The sequence below is a fragment of the Vulpes lagopus genome, chromosome 1, assembly GCF_018345385.1.
Source record: "Vulpes lagopus strain Blue_001 chromosome 1, ASM1834538v1, whole genome shotgun sequence".
In the NCBI taxonomy this organism is placed as follows: domain Eukaryota; kingdom Metazoa; phylum Chordata; class Mammalia; order Carnivora; family Canidae; genus Vulpes; species Vulpes lagopus.
In genome coordinates this window covers 147224913-147242955 of record NC_054824.1, presented here as the reverse complement: position 1 = coordinate 147242955, position 18043 = coordinate 147224913, and the positions used below count along the sequence as shown (strand labels likewise).

Sequence of the window (18043 nt, the reverse complement as noted above, 5' to 3'; positions counted from 1 at the left end):
TCTTCCCTCCCAAGGGTCAGAAGAGGCAAGATTTTGTTGTGCTCCCCTCTTGGAGCCTACCCCGCACCCCACCCGCAGACTGCCAGACCAGACTGTCCACCCAGATCCACAGTCTCTGCAGGCAGGCCTGCTTCCCCACCCGGCTGTGCATGACAAAGGCCGCTGGCCTCCCTCCTGCTGGCTAATGAGTCCCTGGTAAAAAGTGTCCCAATCCACATTCGTGTTTTTCTTTTGGCCACTAGCTAATTGCCCAATTATTTTATTTCCCCAGCAAAACTTTAGTCGGCCTGGAATCCACATTCTGGACTAAAAGCCTGTGTCCAGGAAGCCTGGGGAGTAGGGGGGTTTGGCCTCTGTCTGCTTCTCTGTGGCCCCTGCCCAGCTCAGGCCCCACTGGACTGAGTCCCACATCATCTGAGGCTGTGGGGTGCACCTTGCCTGCTTTGGGAGTCCAGCACGACTGTATGCCGGAAAGATCTTCAGGGTGTGGAAAGAATTTGGGCTTGGGAATCCAAGGCCTGGCTTATGCCAGCAGCCTTAGGAACTGTGGGAAGTTGGGGGAAGGGGTCACCTCTCTGAATCTCGGTTTTCTTGGCTTTAAAAATGGGGGTGGGAGGGGCAGATTGGCCTGGACAGTCCATGTCAGCTCTCAGCTCCCCGATTCTATAAAGTAGCAGAGCAGGAGCAGGGGGTCTCTTGCTGGGAAAACCCCTGGAGTGCCAAATGCTCCCAGGAGCTCCCTGACTAAGGGAGGTCCCCAGGATCTAGAATAATTCTGTTTCCTAACTGTGGACCACCTGCTCAGGTGCCCACTGCCCGTGTGGGCCTCCCTGAGCAGCAGGTCCTGGAAGCCCATTCCCCTGTCAGAAATGCTGGATGTTGAGAGCATTGAGTTGTCTGGGTGCTGGGAGGCCCACCCAGGAGCACAGTGACAAGTCTGGGGGAGGCAGACGATCCAGCACAGGAGGGGTACTTTACTTTCTTCTTGGGAAAATGAAGTTTCAGTGTAACTGGCTGGTGACCCTAGGTGCAATAGGGGCTGGGGCCCCTGAGGGGAGCGGGGAGAGCCTGGTATCTGTGTGCCCGGTGGGCCGGGAGCAGCTGTCCTGGAGGCCTGACCTCCCCTAGCCCTGTTAGAACAAGTCCCTGCTGAAACCAGCACGGGGCCCCCTGTGACCTCATCGTGAGCCTCCAGCTCCAGAGGGCTCGTGGGGCCTAGATGCTGGGGCCCTAGGGAGGGGTCCCTGGCCTCGCAGGGCAGCCCAGTGTTACTTCCTTGGCACCATCCTGGCCAGTGATAAGCCACCGGACTTCCTCTCTCTGCAAATGGCAAGGGTGGCGGCCTGTTGCATATTTATGGAACACCAACTCAGGACAGCTTCAGGGACAAAGGGCCACAGGCACTTCACCTGCGAATGGGTCACTTCTGCACCTTTTGGCTTGATTTAAAGCCCAAATGTTTGCATCCAGTGAGCCCCTGCTAATCACTTGCAAAGAAAAGCCTCAGCTCTGCTCCTGAGGAGGCTGCACTTGGTCCAGAGAGAGCAGGAGGCGTGGGGGGGGGGGGGGTGCAATGGGTAGGTGGTGCCTCCTGGGTCAGGGGTGTTCAGACAGTGGGAGACAGGAGCACCTCACTCCCTCTGGGTTGCACAAATTCAGGTAGGAAGGAGCTGAGGCCACCCCTCTCCTGCCCTGGTTTGGCTGCCGGGTGCCTGCACCTCTGCTTCCCTGCACAGGTACGGAATTCGGGGATCCGTGTTGGCCAGAATCCCTTCCAACATCCCCGCCTCTGACACTCCCAGCTGTGTGACTCGGGCAAGTCAGGCAATGGTTTTACACCTGAGTTTCTTTATCAAATGAGATCAGAATGGTGAGCTGTTGTCAGGATAAAGTACTGGGTGTGGGGAGGCGGGGGCTGAAATGGGAAGGGGTCAAAAGGTACAGACTTCTTGTCATAAAAGACGTCTGTTCTGGGGATGTGCATCCCCCACGCAGCATGGTGAAGATACTTACCAATACTCTGTTGCCTATTTGAAAGTTGGTAAGAGAACAGATCTTAAAGCTTCTTAGCATAAGGAAAACAATTTTATTACTGTGTCTAGTGACTCGTGTGAAGCAGACTTACCAGTGGGGATCAGCTTGCTACATATATAAATATCAAATCTTTATGTTGTATACCTGAAACTCATATAATGTTATATGTCAATGATACCTGAATTAAAAAAAAAAAAGAGTTAATGTATCTAAAGCACTCAGAACATCATGGAACCCATAGGCACTATTAGCCATTATGTTTATTATGCACCTGCACATATGAATATGCATATGCATATGGTGGCAATTTGTGCACAATGTCCCTGGGCTCTTATCCTGAGGACATTCTGCCCTTGAGCACCAGAAGTTTTACTCTTTCTCTGCCTGAGATGTGTGGGAGCACAGGGGAAGAGGCATGGCAGGAGATACCTGTCAGGGACACAGCATCCATCTGCCAGGCCCCTTGGCACTCAAACATCGTCTATTCCAGAATATGATAGAATGAGGCTGACATGGTTTGGGAAGGGCTGTCTCCTGCATTTCCTCTGTGAGGGGGTCTCTGGGGTCAGATGTGTGCGTTGGTCTCCTGGTCTCCAGCTGAGTGAACGAGGGCAGGTTCCTTCCCTGAACAGTATTCTGACTTTGTGTCTGGAAGGTGCATTTGGATACCTGCCTCCTCGGGCTGTTGTGAACACATGCTCAGAGATGAGAATAGTGCCTGGCACAGTGAGCACTCAAGAAATGATTGTTGTTGTTGTGGCCATTTTTAGAAAGGCCACAGGTAACCCTTATAGTGTGCTTATGGTATACCAGGCTCTGGGCTATGCATCCTCTACATGTTAATGCATTTGATTTCCAGACTAGTCATGTGAAGTAGACCCGATTATTATCATCCCTCCTTCTGATGGGGAAACTGAATCACTAAGACCTTCAGGATCTTGCTAGAAGGTCAAACAGCCAGTTAAGCACACAGGCCCCATACTTGCACCCAGCCAACCTAAACTATGTGTTTGGGAGGCCCTGAGAGGCTCCCACCCCCATGTGCTCCACACTTCAGGCTTTGGACAGGACATGACTCTGGGCAGCTATGACCTCGTTTTTCAGGTCCCTGTCCCTTGCTCCGGGTCCACCTGAGCACCCATGTGAGCCTGAGGCCAGGCTCACCGTGTGGAGTGCTCCCAGAGTGACTGGCACAGCCTGCGTGGCTTTTCCCACTCTGAGGTCGGTCGTGTGACTGTGAAGACACTTGCAAAACTGCCCTTTCTGGGACAGCCAGAGATCTGGGCCTGACAGCGGCAGCTTCCTCAGTCACGGACAGGACACGGTCCTCTGAGGGTCCGTGGAGAGGAGCAGGAGAGGGACTGTAGAGATGGAGTGTGGGGGATGGGGGTCCAGGGACTTCTGTGAGAGCTCACAGAATGGGGCCTGGCCAGGAGCAGACAGGAATTCAGAATCCTCTCCCTCCTTCCTTCCCGACGAACACACGGAGACCCAGACTGGCCTCCAGGAAGGAGATTTCAATAGCTGCCTAATAGGATTCTCTTTCTTACAGAATAGGCCCACTTCTTCATAGACTAGGACTGGGGTAGGGTCAGGAAAAGTCAACATGCCCTAAAGTTAGCCCTGAGCTGCCCAGACAGCAGCAGCCAGAGGCCCCAGGCTGGTGTGGCAACCAGACAGGCTCTAGTGCCCCTTCTAGACAGCCCCCTCCTCCAGGCTCCTGGACCTGTTTGGCTGCTGGGCTCCCAGGAGGTCCGAGGGGTGTGACCTTCCTCTCTCCAGGCCTCCCTTCTGGCCTCCCCCCTTCCCTCCCTCCACCCCAGCCAGGCCCAGAGCTGCCTATAAAGCTGGCCCAGCCTGGCCCTCCGCACAGCCGGCTGGGACCCTCCTGAAGCCTCCCAGGGGACACGTCAGCTCTGTTCCTCGTCCCCCTCCCCAGCCAGCGGCACCATGACGCCCGTGTGGCTGTGCTGGGCCCTGTGGGCGCTGCCCCTGACCGGCCCCGGAGCTGCCCTGAGCGGGGAGCGGATCCTGGGCGGCCTGCTGCGCCAGCTGCACCTCAGCCAGGTGCCCGTCCTGGATGAGGGCGACGTGGAGGCACTGGTCACCCCTGCCCATGTGACGGCCCAGTACGTGGCCCTGCTGCGGCGTAGTCATGGGGCCCACTCCCGAGGGAAGAGGTTCAGCCAGAGATTCCGAGGTGAGACCTGCCTGCTGGCTGCCGCATCCCGGTCCTTGTGGGGGGGCCCGTTCTGGGGAGGCCATCGGCAGGGCCGGGACGGGGGCCCCTGGACAGCGAGGACGGCTGTATCCAGGCCCTGTCTGGATCTGCATGCTGGCCAGGAGCAGAAGAGGGACCCCTGGGCTTGGGACTCGGCTCTGGTACTTGTTGTCCTGCCCTGGACGAGTCACCCAACAGCTCTGAGCCTGATGGCTTCTGTGAAATGACGGTAAAGCAGCTCTGACTACCTCCCAGACCCATGGGCCATTTATGAGACGACCTGGAAGGGCCCATTCCAGCATTTTAAAGTCAGCCTATCAGAGCTGGGCCAGGTGTGAATCCCACCCCACCTTCCTGCCTCCCTGGGGCTGGGGCTCACCTCCTCAGTGCCCGGACACAGACCCACACCTCCTGCTTTCCAGCCAGGCCGGGTCAGGTGCCTGGAGGCCTGGCGACTCAGCAGCGGTGACTGCTGGCGGCCGTGTGGCCGGCAGGTCTGCCGATGAGGCTGCCACCCTGGAGCCCCAGGTGTCAGGGACACATGGACTGGTGTATCTGAGGAGGGTGCTGTACATGTCCTGCCTCTGCCTGGTAAAAGCTGGTTATAGGCCCTGGATTCCTCTTCCTCCAGGTGGGGACATCTCCCTGGGCATGACAGGGAAATGAGAGGAATTCAGGGCTCTTGCTCTGCCTCTTAGGACACTCTTAGGACCAGAGATTTCCATGGTGGGATTCTCTCCCTCTCTCTCCACTGGCCCTCCCATTTTTGCTGTGTCCTCTTTGCCCAAAGAAGGCTGCATGTCCAGGGGTCTGGCTGGCTTGGTCAGTGGAACACTGGGCTCCCGATGTCCCGGTTGTGAGTTTGAGACCCACACTGGGCATAGAGATGACTTAAAAATAAAATCTTAGGGGCGCCCAGGTGGCTCAGTTGGTTAAGTATGGACTCTTGATTTTAGCTGGGGTCATAATCTCAGGTTGGTGACATTGCCCTGGGCTCTGCACTGAGCAAGAAGCCTGCTTGAGATGGTCTCTCCCTCTGCCCCCCCCCAGAATGAAATGAAATGAAATAAAACAAAATAAAATAAATAAAAGTAAAATCTTAAAAAGCAAACAAAAAGAAAGGCTGCAAGTCTGTGCACTTGAGGTGAACCCCAGCCCCCAGTCCTCTGTGCAGACTCCGGGCTCTGCTGCCCCTTGAAGCTGCCCTGAGGCTGGAGAGGCATCCTAACCCCATGCCTGTCCACAGAGGTGGCGGGCAGGTGGCTGGCGACAGAGGCCTCCACGCACCTGCTGGTGTTTGGCATGGAGCGGCGGTTGCCCCCCAACAGTGAGCTGCTGCGGGCGGTGCTGCGCCTCTTCCAGGAGCCGGTACCCAGGGCGGCGCTCCGCAGGCTCGAGCGGCTGTCCCCGCACAGCGCCCGCGCCCGCGTCACCATCGAGTGGCTGCAAGTCCGAGACGACGGCCCCAACCGCACCTCCCTGGTGGACTCCAGGTGGGGGCTGCGAGCGGGGCGGGGCGGGGCGGGGAGGGAGGGGAGGGCCAGGGGGCGGGTCCCAGCTGGGGGAGACGGCGGGAAGGGGAGGGGAGGGGAGGGGGCCGGGGGCGTCCCCAGCGGGGTGGCGCGGAGGGGAGCCACCCCCACCCCCGGACCCACCCCCCTCCTCCCCAGCTCAGGCCCCTGTCCCCCTTGGCCCCCTGTGGCACGCAGGCTGGTGTCCCTCCACGAGAGCGGCTGGAAGGCCTTTGACGTGACGGAGGCCGTGACCTTCTGGCAGCAGCTGAGCCGGCCTCGGCAGCCCCTGCTCCTGCAGGTGTCGGTGCAGAGGGAGCACCTGGGCCCGCCGGCCTCCGGTGCCCACAGGCTGGTGCGCTTTGCCTCCCAGGGGCCCACGGGCGCCGGGCAGGGGGAGCCCCGGCTGGAGCTGCACACCCTGGACCTGGGGACCTACGGGTAGGCGCCGGGCCTGTGGATGGGGCACCTAGGACTGCCACCTCCGTTGAAGGGGCTCTTTTGGGGTGCGGGTGCGGGTGCGGGAGATTTCTCCGGCCACTCTCGGGGCTGATGGCACTTGTTCTGTGCTGTTTGGCCACTGGTAGTCATCCAGCCGTATCACAAGCAGCCTTTTGAACACAGCCAGGATGGAACACTTCCCTCCTAGACGCGCCCCTCCCCCAGGGCCTTCCCCCTGCCCCGGGCACCCTCAGCTGACCCCTGCCTCTCCTTGTCCCCGCAGAGCTCAGGGCGACTGTGACCCCGAGGTGCCGGTGACGCAGGCTGCCCGCTGCTGCCGCCAGGAGGTGTACATTGACCTGCGGGGGATGAAGTGGGCGGAGAACTGGGTCCTGGAGCCCCCGGGGTTCCTGGCCTACGAGTGTGTGGGCACCTGTCAGCAGCCCCCGCGGCCCCTGCCCTTCGAGTGGCCACTTCTGGGGCCACGGCAGTGCGTCCCCTCGGAGACGACATCGCTGCCCATGATCGTCACTGTCAAGGAGGGAGGCAGGCCCAGGCCCCGGGTGGTCAGCCTGCCCAACATGAGGGTGCAGAAGTGTAGCTGCTCCTGGGACGGGATGCCCGTGCCAAGGAAGCTGGAGGCTTAGGTGTGGGGCGCAGTGCCAAGGCCTCTGACTGGACAGGTGCACAGAAGCAGGTCTTGATGTAGGTGTGAAAATCCTCCTTAGTGACCCCGGCCCAACTCGTCCCTGCTTTACCTCTGCTGCATGGTCTTTTGTTTCCTGTCCTCCTGAGCCTCACCCACCTAAGCACTTCCAAGAGTCACTATCGCAGCAGTGAGGACTACCAAGCTTTAGAAGGAAATCCCAGCCTACTTGTGAAAAGATGCAGCTGGGCATGGACAGACTGGTAGCTGGGAGCTTCTCTCCAGCAAATCCTCAGCTGCGTATGGGATGACATGCCTTGTGATGTGAACTGCGGAAACAGACTGATATACCCCATTACATTATGAGAATTAAAAGAGAATTTTTAAAAATCTCCTGGTTTTCCCTAGGTAGGGAGGAGGTCTAAAACAGAACTCCTGTTCCCCAAAACGTTGATCCATTCTGGACTCTTGTAAACATAGTTGGGTCCCCCACTCCCCTGAGAGATTATGAGGAGGGAGGACCAAGGGTTTCCAGCTGGGGAGAGTGGGCAGGCAGTCAGGACACCTGGCTTCTGGATCTAACAGGACCTCAACTGTGATCTCAAGCCAACGGGGAAGCCCTTGGCAACTGTTTCTGCTTACAAGGGAGGAGGTGGGATTCAGCTCTGAGTCATTACCCTGGGGGACAGAGAGCCCTAACCTCCCCCTCTCCTCCCCCTTAGACCCAGCATTTTCTGTGCATAGTTAGGTCATTTCCCCCACTGCTTTAGAGGATATACCACCAGGACCCACATGTATTTACTTTTATTAAAATTTAGCAAAAGCAGTTGAGTGTAGATAATCTGCTGAAATAAAGTGATGTTTCACTCTGTGCCTCTGCATTTATTTTCTGGTGCCCCTTGAGCCAGAGAGAAGGGGTGATGACAGGGACAAGCTCTCATAACGATGTGATGAAAGGAGGTGATCAAGATCCTCCAGTCTATGGGGCTGCCAAACACTGCAAAAATCAACTTTAGATTAAGCTCTCATTTATAATACTTATATCCTCCCCCAGCTCTCACAATACCAAAACCGGTATTGTGAACAATCACTCACACATGCCCCTTCTTTAGAAAGTATTTTCACCCTGGCAGTGGGTATGGGGATGGGACCTGGGGTGACAGTGGTGTAGCAAGCAAGCTAGCACTTGTTGAGCACTCACTATAAGCCAGGGTGCTGTGCTAGGCGATTCTGTATACATCACTTAAGTCTTGCAACAAATTCCTTGAAGTTGGTATTATTATTCCCATTTTCCAGATGAAGAAATTGGGACTGGGGTGATGAAAATCTGTTGAATCTCTATGCCACAAAATGGCTTATAATGATGATATGGGCATTGGCTACCATGTCATCTGGAAGCCGCCACATCTGGGAGTGCCCCTATGTTTCCCTTTCCAGACAACGGGGTTTCCTTATGACTGGCTATTGAAGTTCTTGGACTCCGTTTTTATCCACAAAACTAATTAATAACAGCGGAATAATGGAGGGAAAGATGGAGCTAGTGTCTGGACAGCCAGGATCTAAGAACGCGGCAAGCATACTGTTGGAGGCAGGTGAGAGGACTTGGCTCTGAAAGAAATGCCTAGATCACCTGCATAAGACATCTGAATGAAGCCCTTCCCTATGGGATGTTGAGTACCAGGATATACTGTTTTTTGCTTTACAAGAATGGTATGGATTCCTTCTAAAGAATTCTACTCAGTGACCTCTCTGTGAGTCTGTGGACTCCCAGCCAATCACATTTAATCAGTGGTAAAGTGGGCCTGCTCCCATCATCCCATGTGAGCTAAAATATCCAGGAGATTGGGTCCAATTTAAAATGTAAAGATGGGTTTATCAGCACAGGGAGACAGCGTGGTAGACAGAACGTTCTCCCCCAAAACATCCATGCCTCTCAGTCCTTGGAGCCTGTGACTCTTATTCTATACTTCAAATGTGACTCTGTTATTCGATACTTCAAAAGGGATTCTGCAGTTGTAATTAAGGTTACAGACCACAAAATAAGGAGACGATCTTGGATTAACCAAGTGTACCCAATCGAATCACAGGATTCCTTCAAAGTAGAGAACTTTCTGGGATCCCTGGGTGGTGCAGCGGTTTGGCGCCTGCCTTTGGCCCAGGGCGTGATCCTGGAGACCCGGGATCGAATCCCACATCAGGCTCCCGGTGCATGGAGCCTGCTTCTCCTTCCGCCTGTGTCTTTGCCTCTCTCTCTCTCTCTGTGACTATCATAAATAAATAAAAATAAATTAAAAAAAAACAACAAAGTAGAGAACTTTCTCTGGCTGAAGGCATAGTGGTGAGGCTGCAGGGAAGGTCAATGAGAAGATGCGACCTGTGAGTTGGACCTAGGTGATGGAGGCTCCTCATCCCTTCTCTTGTCCTTGGAATGTGGGTTCCAGTTGCCTTGCCTGCTCCCAAAAGCTTCCCCCCAGGACAGACTTGGGATAGTGATGTGGTATTGGGACCATCAGGAGGGAGGGGGTATGTGACTGGACCCCAGTGAAGCCTCCCTCGAACCTTTAGGATGTGGTGGGTGGGCACGTGGTCCACCACCTTGCAGCCCCCAAGACCACCTCCTAGCTCAGATTCCTGAGCTCATTCAGCCCATTGGGAGTGGCCTGCCTCTGTCCCTCCTGGTCCACCGTGTCTGTGGGCTGGCTTCAGATCACACCCAGGAGCTCCCAGGAGGATCCCCAAAAGGGCAGAAGAGGAGGCCAGAAATATTTGAAGTATGAAAACGGCTAGACCTGGTTTGAAGATGAAGGAGACCATGAGCCAGGGAATGTGCTGAGGGGGACCTCACTCCTATAGCCATGTGGAGCCAAATTCTGCCAGTAACCTGAATGAGTCGGAGTCCCAATTCTCCCACCGAGTGTCTGGAGAAGAATTCGGATCAGCCATCTTGATGTGGCCTGTGGGATCTAGAGCAGAGGCACCAGCTCGACCCACTCAGACTTTTGACCTGCAAAATGTGAGGTGATACATTTATTCTGATACAAGACTAGCAGTGCATTTTTATGGCAGTAGCAGCAATTAAGACAGTTGAGGTCCATTAGAAGTGAGGTGTAATTACAATCTGTTTCCACTTAAAAGGCGAAGTAACAGCATTAAAGATAATTTTGAATGACCTGGAAACTGCCCATAACCCCACCATGATTTGTTTTTTGCATATCTCATTTACATACAACCTGACCTGTTTATATACAACGTGAGCACCTATTGGTTTTAAAAATCAGGTTTTTTTTTTTTTTTTTTTTTAAGATTTATTTATTTATATGAGAGAGAGCCCATGCACAAGCAGGGGGAGTGGCAGAAGGAGAGGCAGAAGCAGATTCCCTGCTGAGCAGGGAGCAGGCTGCTGTGAGGCTGCATCCCAAGACCCCAAGATCATGACTTGAGCCAAAGGCAGACGCTTCACTGACTGAGCTACCCAGGCACCCCTAAACATCAGGTTTAAGATGTACCTGACTCCAGGACAAAGAAGTATAGAGTTAAATTCCAAAGAGTCACATTAGATCTCTTTAAGTGATAGGATTAGAAGCAATGTTCGTTTTTCTATTTGATCAAATTTAAAATTTTTCTACAATCAACATGGATTACTGGTATAATTTAAAAAGGAGAAAAAAATGCATGCAAAATGTGCCTCCCTGGAGAGGTCCGTAAGTCAGGGAGGACTGGGGTTCTGGAGACTTGCCATAGGATTAGCTGGAAGCATCTCAGGATCCTCCTTCATTCCCTGGATCTCTTCCATTGTTAGGATATGAGCCAGCTAATTAGAGCCAGACTAGGAAGGAGGCCCAGAGGCCCTGGGGGTGAGAAACGTGGACAAGTGGAGGCAGAAATGACCCCTTATTCACTTTGTTTGGGAAGGTAGGAGGGGGAGGAGCAGGACTGTGGGAGGAGGGGGGTAGAGAGGTAGGAGGAGGAGAGGGGGGAAGGTGGGCAGCCCTGGAAGCTGGGTGAGCTTCCCTGGTTTCCTTCAGGACTTCTCTCTGCCTGTTCAGGGGTAGAGTGGGCACCCAAGGACACAGCTGCCAGCCCTGGAGCCTGGGTATACACTGCAGGATGGTGGCACTGGGCTGACCCTCCTGAAGAGGCATCCTAAGTGGCCCAGGGAAGGAAGGGTCTTTCTTCTCTGTATCTCACCAAGTGAACCATGGCAGAGCCATAAGAGTCAGCAAGGTCATACAAGAGAAGGAAATGGGACTGCCTGTAATTAAAACATAGAACTTTGTACACAAAAACTTTAAACTTTGGAGATGAAAAAAAAAAAACCAAGATGATAGATCTCAAAGTACCACACAAAAAAATAACCAGTTTTCAACCAGTGGCTCACTCATCCAAGATGTATCAAGAGGGCCAAGTGCCTCAGCAGAGCCCTCTCTCCTGTGGCCCAGCTGGTGGCCAAGCCAGCATGAGGGGCCACTGACGTGACCTCCTCCCCTGTCCCCGTGGTCCTCTACTGGACGCTGAAGCAGAGATACCAAGGCCAGCAGGTCAGGGATGGATGGATGTGTGAAAGGAGTGTGACGGGAATGACACAGCACACTGTGCCCCACCCCAACACACACACACACACACACACACACCACTTGGCTTTGGTGCAACCTCTTGGGTTGCAGGCCATAGCCAGAGAGGCAGGGGAAGCAAGGGGGCCTGCAGCCTTCCAAATGGACTGTGGGAAGCCCAGTATCCCTCAGAGGAGCATACAGCATTTAGAGGCACCCACCTTCCCCCACTGCCTGGCGAAGATTCTTCTACAAGAAAGGAGGCCCAGTGGAAGCTAGTAAGGACCAGAGAAGAGAGGAAAGAGTGGGCAGTGCTGGGCCCTGGGTCTCGTCCCTGGGCTCCTCCTGAGGCACGCGCCCCTTCCAGAAAGCATGCTCCTCAGTACCTTCCCAAGGATTGTACCAAAAGCCCCCCTTTCTTCAGCTAGTTTGCACTGTTGAGTTGCTGGTGCCATTAGGGCCAGGCTGTGGCATGGCCACCACGGGGAGCCTCTAAAGCCACTATGCATGGACATAGGCACATAATCAAAGAGTTAGACAAAGATTTTCTTACAGTAGTATGAGTAATTTTTTTTAAAAAAGTTTTATTTGAGAAAGAGCACAAGCAGGAGGCAGGGGCAGAGGAGAGGGAGAAGCAGACTCCCCGCTGAGCAGGGAGTGTAATTTGGGACTTCATCCCACAGCCCTGAGATCATGACCGGAGCTGAAGGCAGACCCTGAACCCACTGAGCCACCCAGGTGCCCCTGAATAATTTAAAACACTGTTATAAGTCTGTGAGGACAGGGACCTTTGCTCTGTTCATGGCTGTACCCCCAGAACCTGGCTCAGTGAGCATCTGTGGAATTGATAAACCTAATTCTGATGTTTGGGAGAACGGTTAGTGTGGTGCAGCCGTATAACAATATACTAAGTCATCACAGAAATCTTGTTTTAAGCAACTTTTCAATGACATTGGGAAATGTTTATTAACTATCTACAATAGACACTTCAAAACTGTATCTATGTCATTTATTTCCAAGGGTGGAAAACTATATATGCCTAGACATGAACATAAGGAAATACACCAGCAAGGTTTCCAAGAAACTATCCCCAGGAACTCTGATTGTGGGTGATTTTGACCTTTACTTTTTTGTATTTCCCGAATTTTCCTCAATATGCATGTGTTCCTTTTCCAATCAGAAAAAAATTATCAAGGGATCCCTGGGTGGCTCAGCGGTGGAGCGCCTTCCGCTCAGGGCGTGATCCTGGGAAACTGGGATGAGTCCCACGTCGGGCTCCCTGCATGGAGCCTGCTTCTCGCTCTGCCTGTGTCTCCGCTTCTCTCTCTCTCGCTCTGTGTCTCTCATGAATAAATAAATCTTTTTGTAAAAAAAGGAAAAAAATATCGAAATATTATTTTGCATAACAGTGAACAGTTGGTCCGTACCTTCAAGGGTTCAGGCAGCGAGGAGGCGGGGGCTTGCTCCGGGATGCGCGCGGGGAGGGTGGGGGAGGGGGCAGAGTCCCCCCAGCCCGGAGGGGGGCAGGTCTCTCCCGCCCCGGGCAGCCCCCAGGGGCCCCGCCCCCCGCCCCCGGGCTCGCCTGAGTTAGGACAGAAGCTGGAGAAAAGAACTAGTTGGAAAGCACACAGGTGAGAATGCAGGCGGCTGACCGCCCCCCGCCCCTTTCACACTGAGCAGTGGATCCTCCTCAAGGCAGGAAAGACGCCAGGCCTCCATCTCTTAAGAACCGCACAGGTTCGGGGGACCCCCGGGGGCGCTCCCGCGGCCACCCCCGCAGGCCGGGAGGACTTCCAGCCGGGACCCCGCTCGTCCCTCCAGGGCGGCTGACGGCCCGCGCCAGATACGGCACTAGCGGACCTCGACCCGGCCCCCGGCCCCAGCCCCCGGCCCCAGCCCCCGGCCCCAGCCCCCAGCCCCGGGCCCCAGCCCCAGCCCCACCGGCGGGGTGCGGGGCGATGCGGGTCCGGGTGGGCTGGCTGGGCGGAGCCCCCGCTGCCGGGCACCGCGCCAGAGGGCCCCACCGCCAATCCCGTGCGCGGGGGCGGGCACGTGGCCCGAGCTCCCGGCCGCGGATTGGCCCTCCGCGAGCTCCCGGCCGCGGATTGGTCCGTCCTCCAGAGCTCCCGGCCGCGGATTGGTCCGTCGCGGCGGGGCGGGGCGGGGCCCCGTGAGGCTCCGCGGCGCCCCTGCCGGGGAGGCGGTGGAAGCAGTCCCGGGGGCCCGGCCGGAAGCTGCGGGCCTCGGCCTGGGTCCGGCTTCCGGCGCGCGCGGCTGGCGAGGGCTCTCTGCGGCATCGTGTGTCCTGCGGCGGCTCCCGGGCGGCGCGGGGCGCGTTCCAGTGGCCATGAGCGTGGGCTTCATCGGCGCCGGCCAGCTGGCCTGTGCCCTGGCGCGCGGCTTCACGGCCGCAGGTGGGCGCGCGCGGGCGGGGGCGGGGGCGGGGGCGGGGGGCCGCAGCCTGGCCCGGGGATGCCTTCCGCCCCGCGAGCCCCGACGGCTGGGCGTCCGGCGGGCGGGGGGACGGGGCCCGTGGAGCAGAGGGGGCCGCGAGCCCGCGGCGGGGAGGGGCTGGGTGTGGGTCTGACCCGCCGCCCCGGGAGCGCGGGAGCCCGGGCCCGCGGTGTCCGGCTGAGGGGTCGCGTCTCCCGCAGGCATCCTGTCGGCTCACAAGATCATAGCCAGCTCCCCGGAGATGGATCTGCCCACCGTGTCCTCGCTCAGGGTAGGGGGCGCAGGGGCGGGGGCGCAGGAGCCGTGCTGGCCGCCGGCTGCGCCCACCTCCGTGCCCACGGCTGGGCGCTCCGTTTCACCTGCCCCTTTGCCCGTGCCACTTCCCAGCCCGGAGGCGGGGGGACTTGCCCGGCGAGGGGTTGGCTGACGGTGCCCGAGGGTTGGTGGGGATGGGAGGCAGCCGCATCCCACCTGCCTTGGGGAAGCGAGCCTAGCTAGCACCTAGCTCGCATGCCCCGCAGCAGCAAGGGGAGGCTTTGCCCCCCCCCCCCCCGGCGGATTCCAGGCTGCAGCTGGCAGAGAGTGTTTGGCAGGGGCTCATCCCCTCCTTGGCGGGGCCTGGGCCGTGCGAGCCTGCCCCGCACTGTGAGCTGGGCAATCTCCTCCTGCAGAAGATGGGTGTGAACCTGACCCGGAACAACAAGGAGACGGTGAGGCACAGTGATGTCCTGTTCCTGGCAGTGAAGCCACACATCATCCCCTTCATTCTGGACGAGATCGGGGCCGATGTCCAGCCCAGGCACATTGTGGTGTCCTGTGCTGCCGGGGTCACCATCAGCTCTGTGGAAAAGGTGCCCATTTCAGCCCTGGTGCCCTTGTGAAGCGGTGTTTGTGTGTAGGGGTGGGGGGCCTGCCCCGGCAGCTCACTTGGGCCTCTTCCTTGTTCCAGAAGCTGATGACATTCCAGCCGGCCCCCAAGGTGATTCGCTGCATGACCAACACACCTGTGGTGGTGCGGGAGGGCGCCACGGTGTACGCCACGGGCACCCATGCCCTGGTGGAAGATGGGCAGCTCCTGGAGCAGCTCATGAGCAGCGTGGGCTTCTGCACCGAGGTGGAGGAGGACCTGATTGATGCTGTCACAGGGCTCAGCGGCAGCGGGCCCGCCTATGTGAGCCCCCCCCCCCCATGTACTTCCTCAGCCCTCTGGGGACTTAGGCAGCAAGATGGGCTGGTAGGCAGACTTGGGCTCTGGGTGTTGCCCATGTCCAGGGCGAAGCTAGCTGGTGGAGGACATCAGCCTTCAGAGCTAGTTCTAGTCCTCAGGTGAAGCCAACCATAGGGAAGTCCCTGGGTGCTGCAGCCCCGGGACTCAGTGAGTGTTTCCATAGGCATTCATGGCCCTGGACGCGTTGGCTGATGGTGGGGTGAAGATGGGCCTGCCTCGGCGCTTGGCGGTCCGACTGGGGGCCCAGGCCTTGCTGGTCAGTATCTCCGCCTTATGTGTTCTGGACCAGGGTGTGGGTTTGGAGGCTGTGGGTGGAGTTGGGGGGGGGGTCCCTGAGCTGGGGTGGGGCTGGGTTGGGAAGCTGGGCTAGTGATTGGGGAAGGGCAGTGGGTAAGGAGAAGGAGTTCTCTGCTCTAATCCTTCCCACCTCTTGCAGGGGGCTGCCAAGATGCTACTGGACTCAGAGCAGCACCCAGGCCAGCTCAAGGATAATGTGTGTTCCCCCGGGGGGGCCACCATCCATGCCCTGCACTTCCTAGAGAGTGGGGGCTTCCGCTCCCTGCTCATCAATGCTGTGGAGGCCTCTTGCATCCGCACACGGTGGGTTGCTCGCCCACCACTCCCAGCAGAACCTGCTGTCTCTGATCCCTCAGCAGTGCTGGAGTCCATGCTGTGTCCACAAGCATGGTTTCTCAGACTCTGTTTAGCTGAGGGTTTGCAGGTTTTACTTGTTCAACGCTACCACAGTTCTGATGGTGGGGGTGGGTGGGTAGCTTGGATTGATAGAAGAGGAAGGTGAGGCCCAGAGACGATTTTCCCGAGCCCAGGCAGCTCGTAGTACATTGTGGAGGTGGGGTTGGACAGGTGTGTGACTCCAAGCCTGTTGAGTCTCCTGTCCCTACCAGCTCTCTCCTTCCACGTGGAGCTACACGTGTGTGTAGTAACGCACATGGAGTTGAATGGCACTTCTGAGAAGCTCAGGGGAGCATTTGATTTGGGGTTCTAATTTTGGGTGGTGCCAAGTTCTCTGGGCTTGGGGGTTATATGTACGGAGCAGCCTTGTGGAGCTCTGGCTCCTCCTTCAACCCTGTGGGGCTTTGTTTGCAGAGAGCTGCAGTCCATGGCTGACCAAGAAAAGGTGTCCCCAGCTGCCCTCAAGAAGACTCTTCTGGACAGAGTGAAGCTGGAATCCCCCACAGTGTACACATTGACCCATTCCAGCTCAGGGAAGCTCCTCACAAAAAACCCAGCTTCTGGGGGCAAGAAGGACTGAGGCAGCCTCTGCCCTCCTTTCTAGAACCAGAGCCCTGAGGGGGACCATGCAGGGTGAGGGCAGGGCCCTAGCAAGCAGCTTTTGGTCCTGGTGATAAAACCTCCTTAAGCCTGCTCAGGCCAGGCTGCAATAGTTTCCTGTCTTGTCCATGGAATATGCTTTAGGAGTGGTTGAGGGTGGCAGCCAGAGGCAGGCTGGCATACCTGCCAGGGGTGAAACAGGCCAGGACTCCAGTCAGAGCCCCACTCAGTAGCAAGTTCTGTAGACCTGCAGCTGGGGTCCTCCATCTGGAGCCCGAGGCAGGGTCCGCCTGATGCCACGTCAAGGTGGAGAGAGCTATGAAACATGACAAGGGCTTTTCTCTGTGAACTATAAATGGATAAGAAGCGAGCAACTTAGAATTGTTACAGTTAATCAGAAAAGCAGGGAATTAGACCGTGCTTATATTGAACTCTTGCTTTGTAGGTGTCTCATTGAAAAAGCCTTAATGCTGTTAAGCTGCTTCAATAAAGTTATTTTTTGGTACCTTGCCCCCCTCCTTTAAAGTAAGTTCTACATCCAATGTGGGGCTTGAACTCATGACCCTCTGAGATCAAGAGTTGGATGCCTTGCAGACTGAGCCTGCCAGGTGCCCCTATTTACCTGTCTTTTTTTTTTTTTTTTTTTTTAAGATTTTATTTATTTATCCATGATAGAGACAGACCGAGACACAGGCAGAGGGAGAAGCAGGCTCCATGGTGGGAGCCCGACGTGGGACTCAATCCCGGGACCCCAAGATCACGCCCTGGGCCAAAGGCAGGCACCAAACTGCTGAGCCACCCAGGGATCCCTTAACCTGCTTTTTTATGCTTAATCTTAAGTCCTCATTCTAGAGAACTCGAGGACCTGACCTGGTGTTCCCTGCTTGTATGGGGAACACTGTCTAAAGGCAGTGAGTAGGGATGAGAAATTATGGGATAGGTCCTAAGAGCTGTGGAGACACTATGCTCCAGCCTGGCCCCCAGGTCAGGGTCAGGGGATTGTTCTAAGAGGAGCTCGAATTCATGGCAGAGAAGAACCAAGTGGCCTGAGTGGGGGGAAGGTAGAGGCCCCGACACAAAGGAGGAAGCTGTCTGATTTGTAGTGGGCACTGTACCTGCCAAGCATGGGATCCAGACAGACTGCTCTCTGAGAGGAACTACTTTTTCCCTCAATTGACAGACGCAGCTGAGGCCTGGGGCGGGGGATAAGCAACTTAGCTCACTGCGCTGCCTCTCCTTGGAGGGGCCAGGGTTGAGTGTGCTTGTCTGCACAGCCGGTTGGAGGCTGTGGGTTTCCCAGTGCAGGCCCGTGCTTCTGGCACATCCCTGGGAGCTCACCCCACCCTTCTCCCTGTGACATCGGCATCAGCAGCATCTCTGGGTTCCAATCTTCGTTTCTGCCACTGTTTCCCTCGCAATTTGCTGGTAGATTTATTTTTTAAAATCTCAATTCCAGTTAGTTGACATACAGTATTAGTTTCAGGTGTACAACGCAGTGATTCAACACACCAGGCACGGCCCTGGGCTCATCACAAGTGCGCTAGTTTCTGACATTTTCAACTCGATGACTTGGAGAACTTCCTGAATCTGGTCTCCAGGTTATGTCTCCTGTCAACAGGGAGGTCACACTTAATCAGAAGGTTCTGGTAGGTTTGCAGTGAGACC

The 18043-nt window shown here is 56.2% G+C and overlaps 2 protein-coding genes across 3 annotated transcripts; both read left to right on the top strand.

The window, feature by feature from the left end:
- Positions 1-3984: 3984 nt before the first annotated feature.
- LOC121501620 (left-right determination factor 1-like) lies at positions 3985-6944 on the top strand. Of its 2 annotated transcripts, XM_041773896.1 has the most exons (5): positions 3985-4234; positions 5502-5544; positions 5647-5748; positions 5965-6207; positions 6491-6944. In XM_041773896.1, the coding sequence occupies exons 1-5, from the start codon at positions 3985-3987 to the stop codon at positions 6852-6854; spliced, it is 1002 nt and encodes a 333-aa protein (XP_041629830.1). In that variant the 3' UTR covers positions 6855-6944. The 2 variants fall into 2 exon arrangements, with proteins under 2 accessions (XP_041629830.1, XP_041629820.1); XM_041773886.1 differs by having other exon boundaries at positions 5502-5748.
- Positions 6945-13602: 6658 nt separating this feature from the next.
- Positions 13603-16883, top strand: PYCR2 (pyrroline-5-carboxylate reductase 2). Its single transcript, XM_041744045.1, has 7 exons — positions 13603-13817; positions 14058-14128; positions 14529-14708; positions 14807-15028; positions 15249-15341; positions 15522-15685; positions 16193-16883. The coding sequence occupies exons 1-7, from the start codon at positions 13751-13753 to the stop codon at positions 16356-16358; spliced, it is 963 nt and encodes a 320-aa protein (XP_041599979.1). The 5' UTR covers positions 13603-13750; the 3' UTR covers positions 16359-16883.
- The last annotated feature ends 1160 nt before the right edge of the window (positions 16884-18043 follow it).

Excerpts from the sequence above, each read along its gene's own strand:
- LOC121501620 (XM_041773886.1), top strand. The coding sequence starts at position 3,985 with ATGACGCCCGTGTGGCTGTGCTGGGCCCTGTGGGCGCTGCCCCTGACC. Across the intron at positions 4,235-5,501 it reads GTTCAGCCAGAGATTCCGAG|AGGTGGCGGGCAGGTGGCTG; the intron begins GTGAGACCTGCC and ends GCCTGTCCACAG. Across the intron at positions 6,208-6,490 it reads CTGGACCTGGGGACCTACGG|AGCTCAGGGCGACTGTGACC; the intron begins GTAGGCGCCGGG and ends TTGTCCCCGCAG.
- PYCR2 (XM_041744045.1), top strand. The coding sequence starts at position 13,751 with ATGAGCGTGGGCTTCATCGGCGCCGGCCAGCTGGCCTGTGCCCTGGCG. Across the intron at positions 14,129-14,528 it reads CCACCGTGTCCTCGCTCAGG|AAGATGGGTGTGAACCTGAC; the intron begins GTAGGGGGCGCA and ends CTCCTCCTGCAG. Across the intron at positions 15,342-15,521 it reads TGGGGGCCCAGGCCTTGCTG|GGGGCTGCCAAGATGCTACT; the intron begins GTCAGTATCTCC and ends CACCTCTTGCAG.